Below are 22,011 nucleotides of genomic sequence, written 5' to 3' on the forward strand. Positions count from 1 at the left end.
ACTATGAGTCAGCAATGTGATGTGGCCGTTAAAAAAGCTAATGCGTCTTGGGATGCATTAGGCGAGGTATTTCTAGTAGAGATAAGGAGGTGCTAGTCCCATTATACAAGGCGTTGGTGAGACCTCATTTGGAGTACTGTGTGCAGTTTTGGTCTCCCATGTTTAAGAAGGATGAATTCAAACTGGAATGGGTACAAAGAAGGGCCACTAGAATGATCCGAGGAATGGAAAGCCTGTCATATGAAAGGAGACTTGAGGAGCTCGGTTTGTTTTCCTTAACCAAAAGAAGGTTGAGAGGAGATATGATTGCTCTCTTTAAATATATCAGAGGGATAAATACCAGGGAGGGAGAGGAATTATTTCAGCTCAGTACTAATGTGGACACGAGAACAAATGGATATAAATTGGCAGTCGGGAAGTTTAGGCTTGAAATTAGACGAAGGTTTCTAACCATCAGGGGAGTGAAATTCTGGAACAGCCTACCGAGGGAAACAGTGGGAGCGAAGGACCTCTCTGGCTTTAAGATTAAGCTTGATAAGTTTATGGAGGGAATGGTTTGATAGGATAACGTGATTTAGTCAATAGGCCAATAACGTGCGACCACTGGAAATTAGTACCGAGGGTCAATGTTGGGATATTGAAAGTCTTTTTCCTGAGTGTCTGGCTGGAGAGTCTTGCCCGCATGCTCGGGGTTCAGCTGATCGCCATATTTGGGGTCGGGAAGGAATTTTCCTCCAGGGTAGATTGGCAGTGGCCCTGGAGGTTTTTCGCCTTCCTCCGCAGCATGGGGCAGGGGTCGCTTGCTGGAGGATTATCTGCTACTTGAAGTCTTTAAATCAGGATTTGGGGACTTCAACAGCTGAGTCAAGGGAGAGAATTATTTCAGGAGTGGGTGGGTCAGCTTTTGTGGCCTGCATCTTGCGGGAGGTCAGACTAGATGATCATAATGGTCCCTTCTGATCTTAAGTTCTATGATCCTATGATAGGAGCGGGTGTGTGCACACGCGCTAACCTCCAACGCTGACCCTGGTGCACTGTGGGGTGTGCCTGCCGTGCATTACAGAGCATGGCGCGTCCATCCTCCAGTCACACACGTGTGAAGCCACAGCCCATATTTGCACATGGGAGACAACGGTGGAGTCTGGAGCTGGGCTGCGGCGCTGAGCCACTGCCCCCCTTCAGTCCACTGGCTTTCGCCACGCGTCTTCAGACAAGTTCTTGGCTCCGTTTACCAGAGCGGGTCCCCTCCTCCCCCAAGGTGCCTGCCTGAGGCCTGATTCCCAGAGACCCTATTTTCCAGAAATGGGGAGGCCGGCCCAGGGGATGAGCCCCTCTCCCGTCCCAGCACTCAGAGCTCCCTTCCTCACTGCTGCAGCCAATCCAGGCCACAACCTGTCTGTCATGCTGGAGAGACTGTGAGCAGGGCCCAGGCAATGGAATCACATGAGGGACAGCACCTGTCTGGGGCTGGAGGAGGGGAACAGAATCTCTCCAAAGAAAGGACCCCACCCCGTGCTGTGGGGGACCCAGAAATAGCTCCCTGCTGCCTGTCAGATCTGTTCCCTGCACAGCAGCGCGGCCCAAGGTGGGGGGTGCAGGACCAGCTGGGGTGTTTGCATTCAGACGGGTGGCCCTTTGACAGCACATGGCAGGGTGGTGGGAGAGGGGGGCCCAGTCGGTTTCACTCTCTTATGGGCACTCAGCTTGGCAGGTCTGTCATTGAGGGTGTGTCCGATACAGGGAGCATGGCCCTGCCTGGCGAACTAGACACAGCTGGGAAAGTGACTGCAGCAGAAGGGGTGAAGCTATTGCCTGGAACTCAACCTTCTGTTCCACTTGGACCCATTTCCTAACCCCCTGGGACTAGCAGTGGGTGCGAACTCAGACGTCCCAGGGCTCCCAGGCCTGTGTCTGGCCCATTAGAGAGACAAGAGGCCCCCACGGAATGTGGATACAAATCTGCATCCAAGTTTCCCTGCAGCTGTGGGCTGTTTGGATGTGGGGGTTCGGCTCTGGCCAATCTCTACCTACCCATAGAAACAGGGCAGATTTTCAACCCAGTTTGCACACAGCTTCCATCACCGGCCACAAGCAGGGCACAAAGGAGGTCGCCATTGCGTACCGTCACCACGCGGGCTTGGACTCCAGCGCGCTTCCCGTCAGCCCCAGGTGTCCATCTCTGTGCCCTGAGTTAGAATAAACCACGTGGCCAAAGTATCACTGGGGAAATGAAATAAACCTACAAACCCCGCGGCACATTGGCCTCCCTCCATTGCCAAGGCCAGGCCGGGCAGTGGCTCTGCCGACCCTGAATGCAGCCCTCCCAGAACGGGCCGGGTTAAAGAACCGCTCTCCTTCTGGTGGCAGGAGGCGCAGTCAAGCCTATGTCAGCGTCAGGGCTAATGCCCGGCTTCCGCTCGCGCAGCTGTTGCCATGACCCAGGCTGCTGGGAGCTGCTGGCTGACTCAGCCTTCTCGGTCAGCAGCTCTTTCTCTCTTTCCCATTGATCTCAGGCCAGGCTCTGCGTCTGCATGCTCCAGAAGCCCCCGGTGCCCAAGGCAGCGGCCATCTCCGGGAGCAGCGCGCACGCGGCCGGGATGGCGTAGCGCTGCGGAACCAGAAGGGTGCTCAAGGGAATGGCTGGGAACTCCTGCACCTTGGGGAGCGGAGAGGAGGGGAGAGCTGCACCTTCCGCATTCCCAGCCTCTCCCAGCGGGTGGCACTGCAGGGCATGGGGCAGGAGCACTGGCTACAAAGGCTCTCCCAGCTGCATTAGCCCTATCTCCTCCCAGCAGGCATCACTGCACAGGGTGTGGTGTGGGGGATCTCACCTCTTCTCCAGCCCTGGCCTCTCCCACCATTGGCCTGTCTGCAATGAGGAAGGAGCAATGGCTGCATTTGGGAGCGCAGAGCCGCATGCATCCCCCCACCCCCCCTCACACACACACACCCACCATGGAGGTCACTATAGGGAATGGGGCCTGGGAGCTGGCTGCGGAGGAGCTGAGGGACTGGGTTGATGTGACCACATTTGTTGCATGCTGTGGAAGTATCCCGGGGAGAGCTGGTGCAGGATCTGAGCTGCAGCGGCATTGGGCCCTCTTTGGCTCCTCCCTGGGTAACAGACTGGAGGGTGCCGGGGCAGAAAGCCCTTTGGAAGGGCCGCTGTCAGGGCTGTGCAGTCCTGGGGGCCCTCGGTACTGGTTCCCTTCCCTCCCCCACTGCCTACTGCTGCCTATGCAGGAGGAAATGCTCAGCTTCCTTCCGCAGGCCGCTCTCCGGGTCTCCCCCCGATCCAGGCCGAGCCACAGGACGTCCTGTCTGCACCGAGGGAGCCAGACCCTGGAGGGGAATGGCCAGTCACTGCTGCTGCCTCACCCTCCTGCCCCCCTTCCCAGGAGCTGCCTGCCTCCCTCACCCATTCTCCTGAGGGCCCTGTCTGGGCTGTGTGCCCGTGTACAGCGCTGGCACATGCCAGGGGAAGCTCTGAGGAACTCCAGCCTGCTTGGGGATGGCCCCTGCTCTGGATTTCTCCTCCCCTGCTCTTTCTCTTCCAGAAACGACCGGGTGGGGTGGGGCACAATTTAAAGATTCTGGTGGGATGCAGCAGGGTTCAGGGCAGGACATAGAAACCCTGGCAGAAATCAGGGGTGGAGGGGGAGGGCACGTGACCCTGCGTCTATCCTGGCCCCCACGTCACCTCTGTTTCTTCTTTCCTTCCCTATTTCACTCACTCCTCCAGTTACTTGCTGCTTCATTCATTCTTTCCCATGCCCTGGAAGTCACCTTCCCCTCGCCCTCACACCCCGCCCTCTCTCACTTCCTCCTTCATTCACTTTTTTGTTTCCTCCCTCATTCAGTCACTCAGGGACTAGGCCTGTCACTTTCTCGCCCAGGGGCTCGCCAGCCCTCTCTGCACCCTGGGGGCGAGGCTTAAGGGAAGGGAGCTGAAGGCAGGAAATCTGAGATGAGCAGTCGCTCTGGACCTCTGGGCAGGCTCCCTTCCCCTTCCCCTTCCCCCTCATCAGGCCTGTTCTCCCCACTTTCCTAGCGTCTCCCACAGCTGTTCGCAGAAGCTACAATTCACTGCATGCTGCACGAACCCTCTCCGGAGAGCTTGACCCAGATCTTACAGGGCATCACATGGCCTCTGTAGGATGCAGAGTTTTGCTAAAATGGGATGCAGGGCCCTGATCCTCCCCCAGTGAAGACTGGGCCCCATGTGTGCAGGTAAGGGTTGCTGGAAGTGATCCCTATAGACTCTGCAGACTCCATGAGCACCAGCCAGGTTGTAAACATCCTTAAAGCTGCCCCACTCCATGGGATCCTGTGGATGGAAAGGGGTGTGGCAGCAAGTCATTAGCATGGTACAAAGTACTTACTGGGGACTGAGGGGAGGGGCTGCAAGGGCTGGCCAACAGGGCAGCACGAGGCAAAGGGTTGCCCCAGGTGTCCATATTTACTCACTAGCAATGAATAAAACCCACCTGCATTAAAGTGACGCTATCAGAGGCGGGAGGCCAGGGGCGGCTGGAGGTGGAGGGATCCAGGTCGGGCAGCACAGCAGTCAGGACTGAATCCGTTGCCCCGGGAGGTCGGGTCCCACGTCGCAGCGATACTGCGCCTGAGCTGAGCCGACTGGTCAGGGAACAAGGGATAAGGAGCAGAAACGGGATGTTTCTCCCATGTCAGTTCCCTGGTCAGGGAGCCAGGGAAGCCTGAGCTCCGAGGGATTTGCTGCTCCCTGGGGTCTGCACTGAGACAGCCCTGCTCCAGCGTGGTAGCGAGAACTGGGCCCAGCGGACAGGCATGAGGCACTCCCAGAGCTCAGGGCTTGGTGCATGGGGCAGAGGTGATCTCTGCTGCTCGCTGGAAAGCTGCTCTGTGTCCTCAGGAGCCTGCTGTCAGTGAGCCCTGGCACTGCCATTCCTCCAGCTCTGAGCACACAGCTCCACCAGGCGGTGACATGCGGAAAAGGGGCCGCCCGGATTCCTGCCTCTGCTCGGGGGAGGCCTGGGAACATGCAGGGGAAGAGCGGCCCATGGGGCTGGGCAGTCTGGGGCACGGGGGGATGAACGCCTCCAGGGCCAGACATGGCATGGGCGGCTGTGCCCAGCGCAGGCTGTGCTCACCAGGGAGTGCTCACATAACCCTCAGGGCTCCCTGCCCCTGGGCTTTCCTGCCTGCTCACACCCTCCCCTGGTGTGTGTGTCGTGCCCCAGGCCATGGATTCCCCTGATCTCTCTGACTGGGGCACTGGCAGCTTCCACGGGAATATCCTAAAAGCTGGCCCCAATCCAGGAAGTGCTGAATGGGGCCATCGGCTCGAGTCTGTTCTTGTCATTTGGACTGAACTCAGCGTCTGAGCTTATCCGTGGTAGACAGGGGCTGAACCTGGCCCATTCACCCAGAAGTCCCCGATGAGGGTGGGGAGTTGGATGAATGGGCTACGGGTCTGAACTGCTCCATGGCCCTGCAAAATCAATACTTTCCTAAATACTTCATGGGCAGGTATATTACTTTGTGGTAGTCCAGCTGTGAGGTGGCGAAGGCCTGAATCATTGAGGTCAAATCATTGTCCATTTCCACCAGGATGGGACAGAGTCTCCTAACAAATATCTTGAATTAACCTTGCTGCCAACTCTCGTGATTTGATTGCGAGTCTCAAGATATTTGGTCTTTTCTTTCAATCCCCAGCTCGTGGAGTCACGTGATTATATGAAACTCTCAGCTTTCACTTGAAGAAAAAAAAAAGGACATTTATATCGCACCGTTGCCGAGAAAAGCATGTAAACCTGATCCCTAAAGGCTCCGAAACCAGTAAGCAAATAAAAATAACACGACTTTTTTATTTTTAAAATCCCACGCTTTAAGCCATTCTCCCCATCTTGGGGGCCCTGAGTCATGCTTTTTCAACTCCTGGGTAGAGCTGGTCAAGAATTTTTCAAGGAAACATTTTTACCATTTGTCAAAACTGAAACTGTTCCTGAAAGTGGGTTGATTCAGAGGAATCTCCTGGCTCAAAACCCAGCCCTCAGGGTACATAACAGGTGATGCACATTGAAGGTAATAGGAATATCCAGGCCCAAGTCATGGGTGCTACTTACAAAGGGCTAAATTCCACTCCCAGTTATACCAATGCAAAACTGCTGACATCAGTAGACTGGCCTCACCATATCTGAGAACAGAATGTGGCCAAAGTCAATAGCCGTGTCTAACTAGCCCTGCTTGGACTTGTGCTGGAGCCCGCAGGATTGTTGTGGGGTTTTCCTTCGGCTCTTCTACCTTCTGCATGTTTCATTCTCCTCCCTAGTAATTAACAGAACCTTATTCTGCATCTGCCTTTCGTTAAAAACATATTCTAACCAGTAATTGAATGGCATTTGACCTCTGTAACCATCGATCAGATTAGCCAATAACCCGTTTCAAGGGTCTAAAGGGTGGAAGCTGTGTCAAATGATTTTGTGATCTGATTAAGCATAGAATTGAATTAAGTTGTGAGAGTGGTGGAAGGTGAAAGGTGCTGTCATGTGAAACCCAGGGCTCATGAGATTGTGACAAAGTCATGCCGGAAATGACTGATGATGAACCTGAGTTCCTTTGTATCTTTATTGAACCAGCATGGAAGGAGGACATTGCTGGACCGGTACTCAGACACTTTCGTCAGTTACAGCTGACCAGGAAGCAGGGCAGAGGAAGGTGGACCACAGAAAAGTTGGGACTTTGTCCATTAGGTGATGGCCAATCACACTCCACCTCTACCTCCGAACACAGTTTCCTTCTTGCTGATAGGTTGCAATTATAGCTCAGCCTCCAGATGATGTGGCATGAAATGATCCTATTGGCTTAAAGGCTGAGTCAGCCTGAGCTCAGGTGGGGCATTTCTGTTCTGGTTTGAGCCAGGTGGCCTGGCCAGAAGACACCTCCAGCAGTTCTCAGATCTTCTCCCATGGGGGCCAGGCCACAGCCTCCCTCCACACTCCCCTCCCACCCCAGGTTCTGCAGATGAAGCAGCGGGAAGAGGTGCAGGTGCTGCACACACCTTCCTCCTGCTAGCGCTGAATGGTGACACGTCGGGACTCCTTAGAGCCGGGGCAGTGGGGCTGTTAATCGGGTGTGGTAGTAACGTGCGGGGAGACAGGAGAGCTCTTAGCTTCAGGGAGCGGGTGCGGTGGTGGAGGGAGGCAGGAGGAGGAGCTGTGTCTCTCTCTTTGGCTGTATGTTTTGTATCTGCGAAGCGCCAAAGGGCACGGCCGGTGAGCCTGCTGCTGCTGGTGGCATGATGATGCTGTGCTTCTTCAGGGGGCTCTCCCGCAGAATGGGCGATAGCTGCTGCTCCTCCTCCTCCTTGCCCCCTTGCGCAGCCCTGCCCAGCATGCATGCCAGGACGCCCGCCACCCCCAGGGCCCCGGCCACGGCGCACAGGACAGTGCCCACCAGTCTGCAGGTCACCAGGGCATGGTTATACGCCATCGCCTGCAGGTCAAGCACCATAAACTCTTCCTCGCCGATGCCCTCCAGCTTCGGGGGCACCAGGTACCCTGTGGCCAGTGCTGCGGCTCCAATCAGCAAGAGCAGCATTCCAGCTGAGAGACTCACCTGGGGGCCGGGATGCAAAGGGCTCAGTCAGCGTGGTACTAACGAGAGGAAAGGCTCTACCATGGGGGATGGGGACAGAATGGCCTAGGCACTGGCCTGGCACCCCCGAGAGCTGGGTTTCTAGTCCTGGCTCAGCCCTTGGGCGCTCCCTCCCCCTCTCTGGGCCTCTGTTTCCCTTCCCACCCCTTGCCTGTAGACTGTCTGCTCTTCCGGGCAGGGACTGTCTCTTGCAGCGCCTGGCACCCAGCGCACCTAAGACAAATTAACAACCCCAGCCCCATGGAGAGGACCCCTCTGATTCTGTGCCCAGGGTCCCTGCTTTCATTGCAGGCCTGGGGATGGGGCGTCTCTCATTCTGTGCCCAGGGCTCCCACTTTCATTGCAGGCCGGGGGATGGGGCGTCTCTCATTCTGTGCCCAGGGCCCCCGCTTTCATTGCAGACCGGGGGATGGGGCATCTCTCATTCTGTGCCCAGGGCCCCCGCTTTCATTGCAGGCCTGGGGATGGGGCGTCTCTCATTCTGTGCCCAGGGTCCCTGCTTTCATTGCAGGCCTGGGGATGGGGCGTCTCTCATTCTGTGCCCAGGGCCCCCGCTTTCATTGCAGGCCTGGGGATGGGGCGTCTCTCATTCTGTGCCCAGGGTCCCTGCTTTCATTGCAGGCCTGGGGATGGGGCATCTCTCATTCTGTGCCCAGGGCTCCTGCTTTCATTGCAGACCGGGGGATGGGGCGTCTCTGATTCTGTGCTTGGGGGAGGTGTCAGCTGATCTCTGGGCTACGGGCACAGTTGACCTGGTGACCCTGCACTGTTGCATGACCAGGTGGGGCAGCCCTGGCTTGAAATCCTCCTGAGTGCTGAGCTCCTTCCTCCTCTCTGACTAGCTGGGAAAGAGCGAGACGTTGCACCTTAGGGCCGTAGCGTGGTGGGCAGCTTGCATGCAAGGGGTAGGAACCGGGGGCAGGGAGTTAAGACTCCTGGGTTGCACCCCCCTCTGGCCTGAGACAGGCAGGTCTCCGCCTATGTGTGCCTCAGTTTCTTCCTCTATAAAAAGGGGCCAAGGATCCCTCCCTGCCAGGGCTGCGAGGCTGAGTTAATATCTGTGCTGGGAAGTGAGTCGAGACCCTACGATAAAAGGGGAGTTGGGATTGGGACAGCGTGGGTGTGGGGTGGTTTCTCCTCCGAGTCCCCAGCGGTTCCTAGTGACCAGTGTTCGGACATCGGCTCGGCTCTGCCTCACTGAAGCCAGACAGGCGCAAGCTTGTAACTCAGCATGGGAACAGCTTACCGAGGGCTGCGGGGATTCTCCCTGGATGGGATGGTTTCTCCCAGATCGGCTCTAGTTCAAACAGGGGTTATTTGGGGAAGTCCCAGGGCCTGTGCTGGACAGGTCAGACTAGCTGATCACAGTGGCCCTGGAGTCTGGGTTCAGCAGGAGCCCGGGGCTGGCTAGACGGAGTTGCTGCTTGCCAGCACCGAGGGGAGGGGAGAGGTCCCGGAGAGGGGCAGGCCAGGGCTGCATCGGCTGAGCTGTGAGGGGGAGGCCGGTGCCGTACCTGCCTGCACGGTGCCTCAGCCGGACGTCTCTGCAATCCAGAGAGCTGGGTGATCGCTGACAGCTGAAAAGCCCGGCATCTCCGGCATGCTGTCCCTCATCCTCCTCTGGCCCAGGGGAGGGTCTCTAGCCTCCTAACTGTGGGGCCAGAGAGGGTCCCTGAAAGGGACAAGCCAGGCGATCCAAACTGGGGAGGAGGGGAAGGAACCCAGGCTCTTACAGTGGGCTGGAGAGTTTTGGGGGGAAATCCTGGGATGGGGGGGCATGACCATCCCAGAGGTGACACCCAGAGAGCAGAGCACCTCCCAGCAGGGGCTAATGATGCTGACATGGTTCTTACCTTCCAGACGAGGGAGGGCCATCCGCCATGGGCACGGGAGACTGGGGGTTCGGTCATGTCATCAGCCAGACTGGCGCCGGTGCAGTCCTCGTAGAAGAGGTGCAGGTAGGAGCGGACCCCGTACCACTTCCCATGCTCCACATTGGGCCCCCGGCTGCAGCCGCATGACTGGTCACGAGCAGGCATGGGGCCTGGGGAGGGGATTGACAACGCCTGTCAGGACGTCCCTTTGCTGCTGATGCCAAGCTCGGGGACGTGAACACCTCCAGGAGCCCTGTGCCCCGTGGGCACGGCGCATTGGGGATACCCACGAGACACGTCCGGGCCCCATCCCCCAGCCGGATGCCAGGACACGACCTCAGCCAGACATTCATTTTCTGCTGAGCACAGTCCATTCCTGAGGTGAGTGACTGGGGGGGCGCCCAGGAGTGCACTGCTGGCTCCTGCCTTTCCCACGGTGTGAGCACAGCGTACCCCTGCGCCTGTCCCCTGTGTCTGGCTAGAGGGCATCCCCTAGTGGTTAGAAGACAGACAGAACCCAGGACTCCTGGGTTCAGTTCCAAGCTGTGCTGATACCTAGCCAAGTAGTCTTGGGCCAGTCACTTAATCTCAGCGTGACTCAGTTTCCCCAGCTGTGAAATGGGGGTGATGACCCTTGTGCCTGTCACAGAGGCCTGGGCAGCGCGCTTTGGTTCATTCACATTCCACGGGGAGGGAGGGGCTACGGGGTTATGGAGAGTCAGAGCCAGTCTGCAAAGCTCTGACTCAGCTTTCAGTTCCCCTGCTCTCACCCAGCGGCCAAGAATGTTCCCCTGCTCTTTCTGAGCGTGCCCCTCACCCGTCTTGCGGGGCAGGACACCCCCAAGCTGGGTGCCACCTCCCTCCCATGGCAGGGTGGGCTCCCAGAGCCCTCTCCCCGCTGGAGACGCTGGGGAGCAGCTTCACCTTCGTCTCAGTCAGGACGTGATGTTTGAAAGCTGGGGGCAGAGAGGATCTGCTGAGGGGTTAATGGCCAGGGCATGGGATAACAGTACCCGGGGAGGGGGGGAGCCGAGGGGCAGGCATGGGGCAGGGGCGGCTCTAGACATTTCGCCGCCCCAAGCATGGCGGCATGCCACAGGGGGCGCTCTGCCGGTCGCCGGTCCCACGGCTCCGGTGGACCTCCCGCAGGCGTGCTCGCGGAGGGTCTGCTGGTCCCGCAGCTCCACCGGAGCCGCGGGACCAGCGGACCCTCCGCAGGTACGCCTGCGGGAGGTCCACCGGAGCCGCGGGACCAGCAGACCCTCTGCAGGCATGCTGCTGAAGGCTGCCTGCCTGCTGCCCTCCCGGCGACCGGCAGAGCGCCCACCGCGGCATGCCGCCCCAAGCACGCCCTTGGCATGCTGGGGTCTGGAGCCGCCCCTGGCATGGGGACAGGAGTGACTGCTCTGAACCACCTGAGAGCGCCTCCTGCTGGTACCAAGGAGACATGGGCATTCTCAGCAGGTCACACCTAGTATCCTAGGCCCATGAGGAGCTGGACTGGGCCCTTCAGAGCAGGGACAGCCCTTGCTGTGCCAGGACCCTGCTCCCACGGCTCCCTTGCTCAGTGTCAGGTTCCTGCCCCATTGATATCAAGGAGGGTTTGGCCAGGGCCAGAGCCCATTGTCCTGTGGGCAGAGTCAGCCTGCAGGGCCTGGGAAGGGCCAAGGAGATGATTGTTGGGTCACCTCCCACCAGGACGTTGGTGGAACCTGCAGCCTGTGCTTTGCAAGCCTTGGGCAGCCGGGGGGGCAGCATGACCTTCATGTGCCTGTGCTCCCTGGCGATCGGTTCCAGAGTCACTGGCTTTCGTGGGAGCTGAGATTGACACCTCTGGTGCACCCACCCATCACGGGACCCTTTCTGGGTCCCAAACACCAGCCGGCCCTGCCGCTGAACGGAGACTGGCTCCATCCTTCCTATGGGCCCAGCCCCCCGCTAGGAGCGCAGTGGGGCTGCAGGTGTTCAGCTGCTTGCAGAATCGGGCCCTATATCAGGGTATCCCCAGTTACCCAATCGTGTGAGTGGAGGAGGAGGGGCTGGGACCACTCGGCTCTGCCTCCTCATGCTGAAGCACCCCCCCCCCAACACACACACACTTTTCCTATAGCGCTCACACCCACCCTGTCCTGCCTTTCCCCACCAATCACCGCGTCCGCCTGCAGTGGGGCTGAGCAGCGCAGCCCGGGGCTGATTGGGCATTGCCATGGGAACTGCCTCCGGGCCACGGCCACAGCTGGGGCTGGGACGCTGACAGCAGAGCCGGTGTGTGGGGAGGGGGTAGAAATGGCAGAGCCTCCCTGCGGGGGACGGGGAGAAGGGGGACCCCTTCAGTCCCAGGGGATCTAGGGGCCACATTCCTCGCTGGAGTAACCCTGGTGGAGTCGCACCCGGGCCTGAGGGGCTGGGCTCGGTGTTAATTTCAGGGAGCGCAGGCCCGACTGCGGCCTCGCCCTCAGCACCGACACATGGCCCAGCCAGAGAGACATGCCGTGGGGCCTGGCATGGCAGAGGGTGATCCTGCACCCACAGGGCCTGTCTGCCAGGCCGTGGTGGTTAGCACAGGGTCATCCGAGAAGGCACCTCCCATCCTTGGGGAGCAGTAGTCTGGGCATAACCCCCCTGCCCCCAGTTCCAGCCAGTCGCTCTATCCCTACCCGCATGGGCTACACCCTGATGGTGGGTTTGGGGCCCGGTTACTGGCACTGGGGCGTTTGTCATTCCTTCCCCGCTCCTGTACCGAGAAGCCCCATGTCTGGGCAAGAGGTGTCTAAACCTGGGCTCTGTGAGGGGGCCCTGTTGGCACCAGACATCAGAAAATCTCCCCCGCTCCTTGGTTGGTGAGTCACAGGCGAGTAAACGCCACTGTCTGCAACGCTGCGTCTCATTCTCCCCACTCACGCCCAACACCCCTCTCCCCGCCGATCGCTCCCCCCCTTGCTTCCTGCACTTCCATACATGTCCAGGATTTTAGCACATCGATTTCCCCTTGTGCCCTGCTTGGCCCTGAGGCAGAGCCGGGGGCCCTGAGCCATGCCAAGCCGCCTCCCCCATGGTGTGACCTGCAGCAGTTCATGGAGCTGCACCCGCTGCCCTTACCGCTGGCTGAGCTCCTAGCGCATCCTTTCCCCTCTGGGTTCTGCCTCCGGGGATGGCCCCTTTGCTTGCGGGACGCCCTCCAGACCGAGACCCGTAGCGGGATGACAGATCTTGCTCCGACGGTATCCAAACTGCAACGGGCGCCTCCTCTCTCTGGCTGGCTGGAACACAGAGGGTGCCGGCTCGTGCTGGGGTTTGGCGGCCGGCGGGAGCTGGAGTTATTTTTCTTCTCCAAAGGGTTCAGCGGCACCCGCTGAATTGGAGGGTGCGAAATGGGAGGGAGCAGGGCTGCGGGGGGCAGGCAGGGCAGCGAGGAGGGGGCGATGGAGAGAGAGATGTTTACCTGTTGCAGTGGCCGGCTAGCCCAGCATCTGCCTGGCGTTTCCCAGCCAGCAGAAGCTTGTGAGAGGCTGGCTCCGCACAGCCGTGGAGCTGAGCAGTGTCTGAGTCAGAGGAAGAGAGAGGATGCGTGGCTGTGTGTGTCAGCGGGTCTGAGAGGATGGGAGCATGTGGAGGAGCCATCAGTCGCAGCGCTGGGGAGTGCGGTGTGCTGGGGGCTGCCAGGCAGAGCATGACCCCAGCCTGGCGGTTCAGCAAGGGCCCATCTTGACTGGCAGGGCAGAGCAGAGAGCCGCTGTCTCCTACGGTTCATGGGCAGGGCAGGCCTGCAGCATCAGACTCTGCCCCCTCGGAGACACTGGTGTAAACCCAGGCCTAGGACCCCTGAGAGGAGAATCCAGCGTCAGGCCTCTGGGCGTGATGGCTGGTCCAGCCTCCAGGGCATCCGGCAGCCCCCTTGCTGGGCTTCCCAGGGCCATAGTTCTCTCCGGAGAGCCCAGCCTGGTCCCACGTTTGGAGCCGCAGAGAGCCTTTTTGATCCCAATGGCTTTCTCTCCTGAAGGCCTCGTCTTTCTGTTTCTCCACCCCCTTCTCTCTCCCCGGTCCTTCTCTTCCATTCTCCCCACGCTTCTGCGCTGCCTTCCCAGCCTGCCAGCCTTCTCTTTCAGCTCCCCTCCTGCCAACCCCCCCCCCCCCGTTCCTGCCTGGCGACTGAGTGCCCTGCAAAGAGGAGTGATCAGAGCTACTTTCCCTGTGCTCTGATCGTCTGGGGCAGAGCCAGTGCTGCGCAGAGATGGTGCAGCAAAGGAGCACCAGTTGGGCGTGATGCAGCAGTCTGTCGAAGGAGCTGTGAGCATGCAGCACATGGCCTTTCAAAGGCTCCATTGCTGGGGCAGAATTCTGATCCTGCATTCAGCCGATCACAGCGGTTGCTAAAGCAACATCCCTACGGTGGGTTTGGAAACTTTCTGTTGCTAACAAACCCGGAGGAAACTGAGCTGCTGCTAGGATGCTCAGGTGAACCCAGGGGTGCGGACGGCACGCACGGGAGTCTACCTCCCATTGCTCTGAGGCTGAGCAATCCTGGATACTGGGCTGTACGTGACCATGGCAGCTGGGACCCAGCACGAGGCTGGGCACCCCGGAGACACTGATGCCCACTGGGAAGTGGGCACATCATAGGCACAGAGACGTGGCATAGCATTCATGGGGCAGTGAGCAGGGGAGGGATTTAGTCATGGTGGCTGCTGCACTGAGAGTAACCCAGTGCCCTTTGGGGCTGAAAACCAGGACCAAAGCCTGCTGCTCGGTCACCATGCAAAGCTGCCCGGCCACGCTGCTCCGGGAACCCGCTGTGATAGTACAATCGGCTCTGGCTGTAGGTCCTGCTGTGTCTGCCTGCGTGCCCCCTGCCCGCACACCTGGAGCTGGGGGGATGTTGGGAGGGGATCCAGGGAGCAGGGTACGCTGCTGCTCCTGTCACTGTCTCCCCACTTTACCAACTCCCTGCCCGTCTCCCTGCCTTGCTTACAGCATCCAGCCCACTGGCTTGTTTGTAGCACTCCCAGAAGCAGAGGGGCCGTGCCCAGCCCTCCACGCCTGAGGCTGGTGACTGATAGCTGGGCCATCTCTCTCCACTCAAAGGCGAACACAGAGTTTTAATGCGAGCCATTACACTGAAACTGGATGTCTCTAAAAGAGACGGTCCGGCTCAGCCAGCAATGAGGGGCTGGGTGCAGGAATCCCTGGGGGAATCTCAGGCCTGAGCTTTTCAGGAGCTCAGGTGAGATGATCCTAATGGGTCCTTCTGGCTGACAGATCTCTGCAGGTGATCATGGCACAAAAGCTTTTCCAAACTGACCGAACGGGATCATTTGGGCCTCAGTTTTCAGTCACTGCCCAACATCCAGCACACTAGGAGTTCAGAACAGAGACGTGCCTTACGCTTTGTCATGGTGCGGATCAGCTCTAAAATGTAGGTTGGACCTAACTAGCACCCTTCCAAATTTAGGGGCAAGTTCTGCTTTTGGTTGGAAGGGTGTAATCTGAAGTCACTCTGGATTTAATCCAGTGTGAGATCAGAAATTGAGCCATAGAGAGGCTAACTCACAGGGCTCAACTGGGCTTTGTGGAGGTCATGGTGAGTGGAAGTTGGAGAGATGGTTGATTTAATTCCAAGTATCTAAAGACCCATTTCTCTTCATTCTCCCAGAAGGAATTGATGATGGGAAAGGATCTGTGTGAAATCCAGGGGAGATGCAAGGCACATGAGGAGAAAGGAATAACTGAGGGGCTAGAAATATAAAAGGAAGAGAAAATAACTGGATTGGGGAGACTACAGAAAAAAACAGAACTTTGGGTTGGCTTATTATAACATGGGGCAGGATGCAACATTTGGAATCTACCCTTTCCCCCTCCAAAAAAGTAAAGTTTTGGGGTATTCAGATGCTGGAGGCTTGATCTGGATCCAAGCTCCCTCAAAATGTAGCAGGGATTTGGTTTGGACCTATCCCTAGCAAACGTTAGATCCAACCAAGCAGGGACCCTCAGCCCCCTGGTTACGTGTTTGGTCCTGCTGTCACCTTGGTAACAGCTGCTTGGAGAGCAGAGGAGAAGATGAAAACAAGAGAGTTGGGTGTTAATTCCTTCGGGCGCCTTGGAGACAAGGCTTCCGGGGCAGAGGGGTGTATTTGGATCTCGTTGTTGTTGTTGTTGTTGTTGTGCTCAGATTTATTTACTATGTAAATGCAGTGGGATTAGGGGACATGGCTCAGAGGCGTGAGCTGCCCTGCAGTTCACCCAATCCTGTAATTCCCCAGCTGGTGTAATAACTTTCTAATACTGGATACAGACAAGAGCCCAGCTGCCCGGCCTAATCCAGCCGTGAATTTTGGAGCAGTTCTAAAGGGATTTGAATGGCTCTATTATTTCCACATGGGTTTTATCTGCAGCAGGGGCGATTTTTTCAATTCTTCCCGGAGTCTCTCGGCAGTTGGCTCAGGGGACGGCTCGTTTACCATGAGTCATAGGCCGGCGCCACCGCCCTGTTACCATGGAGACAACTTTCGCTGGATGCTGAAGTTGACATTCATAGGCCGTTGGTTCTGGAAGGTGGAGCTGGGAGGCCCTTGCCACCCCAACGATAATGGATTTAGGGGTGTCCTGAGCCCCTCTGGAAGGATGAACATGCAAGAGATCCTACAGGAGCTGCTCAAGCCATCGGGTCTGGTCTGCCGATGCTTCGGAGGAGAGCAAATAAACCCCATTAAACCTACGGTGCCTTCCCCCCATGGGTCTCAGTGCTCTTTGGGGACATTAAACATGAACAGTTTACTGCTGGGGGTTAGCTGACTTGCCCCCACCCAGGTGTCGTGATTCCCAGTCCCAGACCTGTACCACAGCCAGGTGTGCCAGGCTACCCCCATCCCGATCCGCTGATACCCTCACCAGTCGAGCCAGACGTCCCCATAGAAGGATGGCAGCGGTTGAAGTTCTCAGTGAAGTGCTTAGCGTAGAAGGCACAACAACGCTGCCTTGCTAGCTAGCCAAGGAAGGGGAGTGTGGTACTTATTGGCTTGGGGTGAAGTCCTGGCCCCACTGCAGTCAATGGGAACTTTGCCATAGATTTCAGTCTAGCCAGGATCTCAGCCATGGCCTCCAAGAGGTTGATGCTAGTCCAAGTTCCAACGGTGTGATCGTGGGTAAGTCTCTTACCCTCCCCATCTGCTGCTTTTGGGGAGAGTGGCTGCATGCTGCAGCGAGACACACCAAGAACCGGGGGAGCAGGACAGCTGGGCCCTCCCCACAGCCCAGTCCATCCAGGCCTCTCTGCCAGCGAGCACTAACCGCAGGGGTGGCTTTTGTGGGGCGGACTGAGAACACCGGCTGCTAGACGGGTGCCCGATGGCAACATAAGCGACCTCCAATCCCTGCTGTCACGGGGCTGATTTCAGTCGGCACCCAGGGAAAGGCTCCAGACCCTCTGCCTCTGGGCTGCCTGTTTCCCTGGATTGCTCCCCCATCTGCCTGGTATGTCCCACGTGTCTCCTGGGTCCCTCAAGCCCCTTTGTGCTCCGGCCTGCCACCGGGAGGCTGAGGTTAACTCACTGCCCTTGGCACTACACAGCCTGCTCTAACCTGGTTGCCCTGGCAAACCCAGCTCCCAGCCTTGGTGTCTCTCCGGTGCTGGAGCCTCTCTTGTGTACCAGGTGAGGGGGGCTGGGCTCGTGTCTAGTACTCAGGGGACACTGACGACAGCTGGGCTGGGGTTTGACACGGATGTTTAAAGGGGGGGTGAGTTCTAGGCCTCAAATTGTTACAACAGGGCAGGGGAAGTCCCGCAGAGTCTAAACGTTTGGGGTTTGGTGTGTGCGTAAAATCTACCCTCGTCCCTTTCCATGATTAAGCTCTTTCTTTTTCTTTCCAAAAAGGTTTATATTTGTGGGACCCACAATAACTAAGGTATTGTGCCCTCTGCTGGCTCTCTGCCAGCTGCTAACTAGCCAATGTTAGTCCCAGACCCCAGGGACACTGAGGCCCAAAGGGCGCTTTGGCAGGGCACCGTGCTTTAGTCAAGGGACTGATTTGATAAAATCATCCGTGTTCATTTCAGCTTCGAGCCAGACCTGGTGACTGAGTTCCTGTTTGCCACACACACAGTCCTGCTGGCCGCTGAGTGCCCCCAGCCCCCCCTTGACCATGTGTGCGTGTGCATACCCAGCGCAGACTGCACGCACCTTTAAAGGTAACTCGCACTTTATTCCTCTCTCAGCTCCCCCGCAAAGCATGGGAGGAGCAAATCCCAGACATGTCTCGGGGGGAGAATGAGCTTTTTCACTATATTCAAAATGGGGCATGTCCCAGAGTTCTGGCACAGTTAAGAGTGGAGGGACTTTGGGGCCGGGGGGTTGAGTTTTAAGTGATTCTGTTGGGTGGCGGCGCCGTCAGAGCCTCTGGGACATAAAGGACCCTGTGACCTGCTTCAGGTTCTAGTTTCCTCTTCACTCCCCCCTTTCCTTGGGTGGAGGGTTGTTACCGCCCCCCAAGGTACCGGCCTGGCCTGTCAGTAGCTGCTACCCCCGCTGGCCAGCAGATGTCTCTGTGAACCACACAGCAGCAGCCTCCTTTCCTGTCTGTTGGTCTCCTAGAAGCGTGGGGAGACCCTGCCCTGGGCTGCTGTGATGCTCAGGCAGGTCTTGGGGATGGTGCCAGAGAAGGAGAAGAGGAGACTAGAGGCAGCTGGGTCCCTGTACAGTCTGGCTCCTTTGAGACACTTGTAACGCACCCTCTGCCCCGTAGGACGGAGGCTGGTGGTGGGTGCAATGCAAAGGCTCATCAGAGACTTTGAAAACCAAGGTCCCGTCTGCTCTGTGTGGGCATGAAAGAATTCCCGGCACCGTTCCAATGGTTTCCTTGAGCAGAACTACCCCCCAACCCTGGCGGAATGCCAGCTCTCTGTCTGCTGCCCTATACCCCAGAGGTGGCTGCATTTCCGTCATGCTGCATATAGTGGTATGAAATGCACCGTATGCATGTGAAAGGGAACCTCACTTTCCCTGCCTGTAGGAGCGGGGGATACTAATTCCTACCTGCCTTTGGAAAGTGCTTTGAGATGCCGGGATGAAAACGCTGTGGAAGCACAAAGCATCATTGAACCTAGTTAGGGGACTGTGCTGCAAGCAGAGGCTGGGCTGGGAATGTGGCTCCCTGCTCTCTTGTGAGCAGGGGCATATTACAGCTGTACATGGGGACAGTCAGGGATAAGACAGGAGCAGAGCAGTTAGCTCTACTGCACTACTGTGAACAGCTCCAGGGAGGGAATGAATGGGGACTGGAAACGGTCGGCACGGAGAGCGGGGAGGAAATTTTCCACAAAAAGGGAATTTTGCCCCAGAATCCAATGAAATTCACGAAAACATTTCTGCGAGATTTGTAATGTATTTTGGGGCCGGGCGGGAGGGATTTCTGTTCTCCCAGCTTTCCAGGTGTGTCTGTTGAGGGTGCGGCTCCTGGCTCTAGGGCACTGCTGCAGGACCCAGAGCTGGGGTTTGCCCCTTCTACATTGGAAGTATCTGCGCAATGGAACTACAGTGAGAGTCACCCTTTTCGGTGGCAGCGGTAGTGGGTAGGTGGTGCCTTGTGCTGAGCACAGCTGGGCTTGGCTGGTGTTTGGATGGGAGATCGCCAAGGAAAATCTAGCCACTGCAGTTGGTGGCAGTTCCCTAGCTGGTGCTTTTCCCTCCAGTCAGTTGCAGATCAGCGCAGGAGTCGCTGGGCCCTGCATTTAACCCTGAGTCTCTTAGAATGGGTAGCGAGTCCCGTCCATACTGTTAGCCATGCTAGTAGCCGTGATGACGTCTCGGAGCATGCCTAGCATGAACTAGACGTCCCAGCACCTGGGCATGCTGAGCGCTCCTGTGGTTAGTAAAAAGGGCTGGCCATCAGCCTTCTGAGTGTGTTACAACAGTGGTTTCAACCAGAGATCTTCCAGGGGGTACATCAACTCATCTAGAGATTTGACTAGTTTTACAATAGGCTACAGGAAAAGTGTTAGCGAAGTCAGAACAAACTCAAATTTCAGGCAATGACTTGTTTATACAGCTCTATCTGTTATTCACTGAAATGTAAGTACAGTATGTATATTCCAATTGATTTATTTTATAACCCTATGGTAACAATGAGAACGTCAGCAATTTTCAGTAATAGTGTGCTGCTGTGACCCGTCTGTGTTTTTATGCCTGATTTTGTAAGCAAGTAACTTAGTGAAACTTGCGTTTCAGTATCCCAGCCAAAGTCCAAGTCAGGCCATTACATGCTGCTTCCTTACAATTCTCCATTGCACTTTCAGATGGATAGTTTTCTTCTTCGCTCCCTGCCCTGTGTGTGTGTGTGTGTGTGTGTCCTGTTCGTAAAGCCGCTGGAGGTGATGGCTCTGTATGAAGGATGGTGCTATTTGGACTCGTAGGCACATGGCTTGCAGGATTTGGCTGATTTTGTGGTGTCCGTGGGGCTGGTAAACCAGGGTTCAGCTGGCTGGATCAGAGGAAGGAGCAGGCTGTTCTAGCCTAGGGGTTCTTGTGCAAACAGAGGGGGAACTGATTCTGTTCTCACAGCAGTGTAAATCAGGAGTAACTCGGTTGTAACCAGTGCTGGAACACTAGTGTCAGGCTGCCAGTGTAGGTGAGCTGAGTCAGAAACAGAGGCACAAACCGAGTGAGAAGAGCACCTGAGGCAGACCAAGAATACACTTTATTCCATAGTTACAACAATCAGTATAACCATTAGCTGAGCTTTCACATAACCAGTCCGGGACATTTCACACACACTGTTCGGATGTACCAAGTGCCGTTATTCCCCTCATCTAAAAGCCTATTTCTCCAAGACAACAGATACAGGAACCTCGTCACTAACACAACAATACAAAAGAAAACCCAGAGCGCTTGTAGCACCGTTTGCAGGCTGGAGTTTTTCTCCATCGACACCTGCTGACAACTGTTAAGCGTTGGGAGGAGGTTTGGGAAAAGGGATGGGGGTCGCATCCCCAGAGCCCTGCTGGCCACAATCCGTGGAGTTTGTTCCTGAGACAAGTTTTTATTTATCTATATTGATGACTCGAATGTGTCACACACACACACGCGCGCACACGGCAGCAAATTACAGGCAGCAGGGACGCGGGGAAAGGATAGTCACAGCAGAAACTAGCCAAGCGATAGAATGAGAGAGAAGTCAAAACGCGGGGGCGTCTCTAAAGCACTAAAACCACATGTCACAGCAGTTCACCATGGTTCACAACTCTTTCTCCTCTGACAAAGGAAAACAAGAAAAGCCGACAGGAAGGGGCAGCGGAGAGGAAGCAAATGCTCTTTGTGCTTAAAGTCAGGAGGAAGGAGGCTGAAGAGTAGCATTTCCCTCTCCCCACCGTCCTGCTTACTCCTTCCGGGCCCTGGCTCTGCAGCTGTGATCAGGCCCCTCTAGAGAGGATCCTACCTAGGGCCTGCTCCTGAGGAGGGTTCAGCCTGATGGTTTGTAAAGTGACTGGAACCAGAGGCTGCTTTTCCCTGGGGGATCTCTCAGGCCAGGCCGGGGAGAGCCCAGCATCCCCCCCCAGTCTCCTGTGTGCCCCGAGGGGCAGAGGGAAGCTGCTCCATCAGATACAGATGCAGGGGTGGACAGGGCACGTTTTGGCCTCCAGCTCTGGGGGCAGCCCCTGAGAGGAAGAGGAGAGCCTGGTCCAGGGCAGGCTCTGCTCTGTGTTTTGCAGTAATCCTTCCAGAGCGGAGTTCCCTCTACCTGAGCCCCCCTCCCCCCCGCCCCACACACACTGAGTAGGGGGAGGGCTCTGCAATTCCGAAGAGGGCATGCGCAGGGACCCAGCAGAGTGGCTTCCTACCATGCCTTGGAGCTGCGGGGGTGGGGGAGGGGAAAACAGCTGGCCAATGAAACCCACCTCTTCCTACAAGCGAGAGGGGTGAGGATGCAGCCCCCACGCCCTGTCCATTCTCCTCTCCCCTTCCTGACAGGCCTTCTGAGCCACTGGGCTGGCAGAGAGCAGAAGATGCTCTTGGTGAGGCGGGACGTGTATCACGCACTCTCCCCAGCACCCACACGCCCAGCCAAGCCACCTCAGCCCATGCACCCTAGGGTGGCACTGGTTGAGTCTCTGTTACTGCCCCCTGCAGTGCTCGTCCCTAGTCGGGGCTGATCTGCTCCTAACCCTGGCTCCTGTTACTGGCTACAATGTCTTCGACAGATGCAGCCCATCAGGCCTGGTACACCTGGTTGTTCTGCTCTCCCTCTGCTCTGAGCCCACTGGCACAGACCTGGGGGCTATAAGAAAACATGAGATCCATGGGCTGGCTGCGAGGCGGATGCTGTGTGTTCGCTGGTTGCACCGCACCTGCTGTCTGCCCTACAAACTACTGCCGCCAGCTGGTGTCACCTGCTAGCAGCTACCCTATTCCTGCAAATACCCCTTACTGTGGAACGGGGGGCCCAGCACACCCCCAGAGCCCCTCTGTGTACAGCCCTTCTGGCCACACTTGTCTCCAAGTGTGTTGCCTGC

At 57.2% G+C, this 22,011-nt stretch overlaps 1 protein-coding gene across 2 annotated transcripts; it reads right to left on the bottom strand.

Moving 5' to 3' along the window:
* Positions 1-6,603: 6,603 nt before the first annotated feature.
* Positions 6,604-15,644, bottom strand: NRSN2 (neurensin 2). 2 transcript variants are annotated; one of them, XM_039497307.1, is made up of 5 exons: positions 15,533-15,644; positions 12,955-13,054; positions 12,612-12,799; positions 9,492-9,682; positions 6,604-7,599 (listed from the first exon to the last, which is right to left on the bottom strand). In XM_039497307.1, the coding sequence occupies exons 4-5, from the start codon at positions 9,675-9,677 to the stop codon at positions 7,156-7,158; spliced, it is 630 nt and encodes a 209-aa protein (XP_039353241.1). In that variant the 5' UTR covers positions 9,678-9,682; positions 12,612-12,799; positions 12,955-13,054; positions 15,533-15,644; the 3' UTR covers positions 6,604-7,155. The 2 variants fall into 2 exon arrangements, with proteins under 2 accessions (XP_039353241.1, XP_039353240.1); XM_039497306.1 differs by lacking the exon at positions 15,533-15,644 and having other exon boundaries at positions 12,955-13,355.
* Positions 15,645-22,011: the final 6,367 nt, after the last annotated feature.

Source organism: Mauremys reevesii, linkage group 13 (assembly GCF_016161935.1).
Source record: "Mauremys reevesii isolate NIE-2019 linkage group 13, ASM1616193v1, whole genome shotgun sequence".
NCBI lineage: Eukaryota > Metazoa > Chordata > Testudines > Geoemydidae > Mauremys > Mauremys reevesii.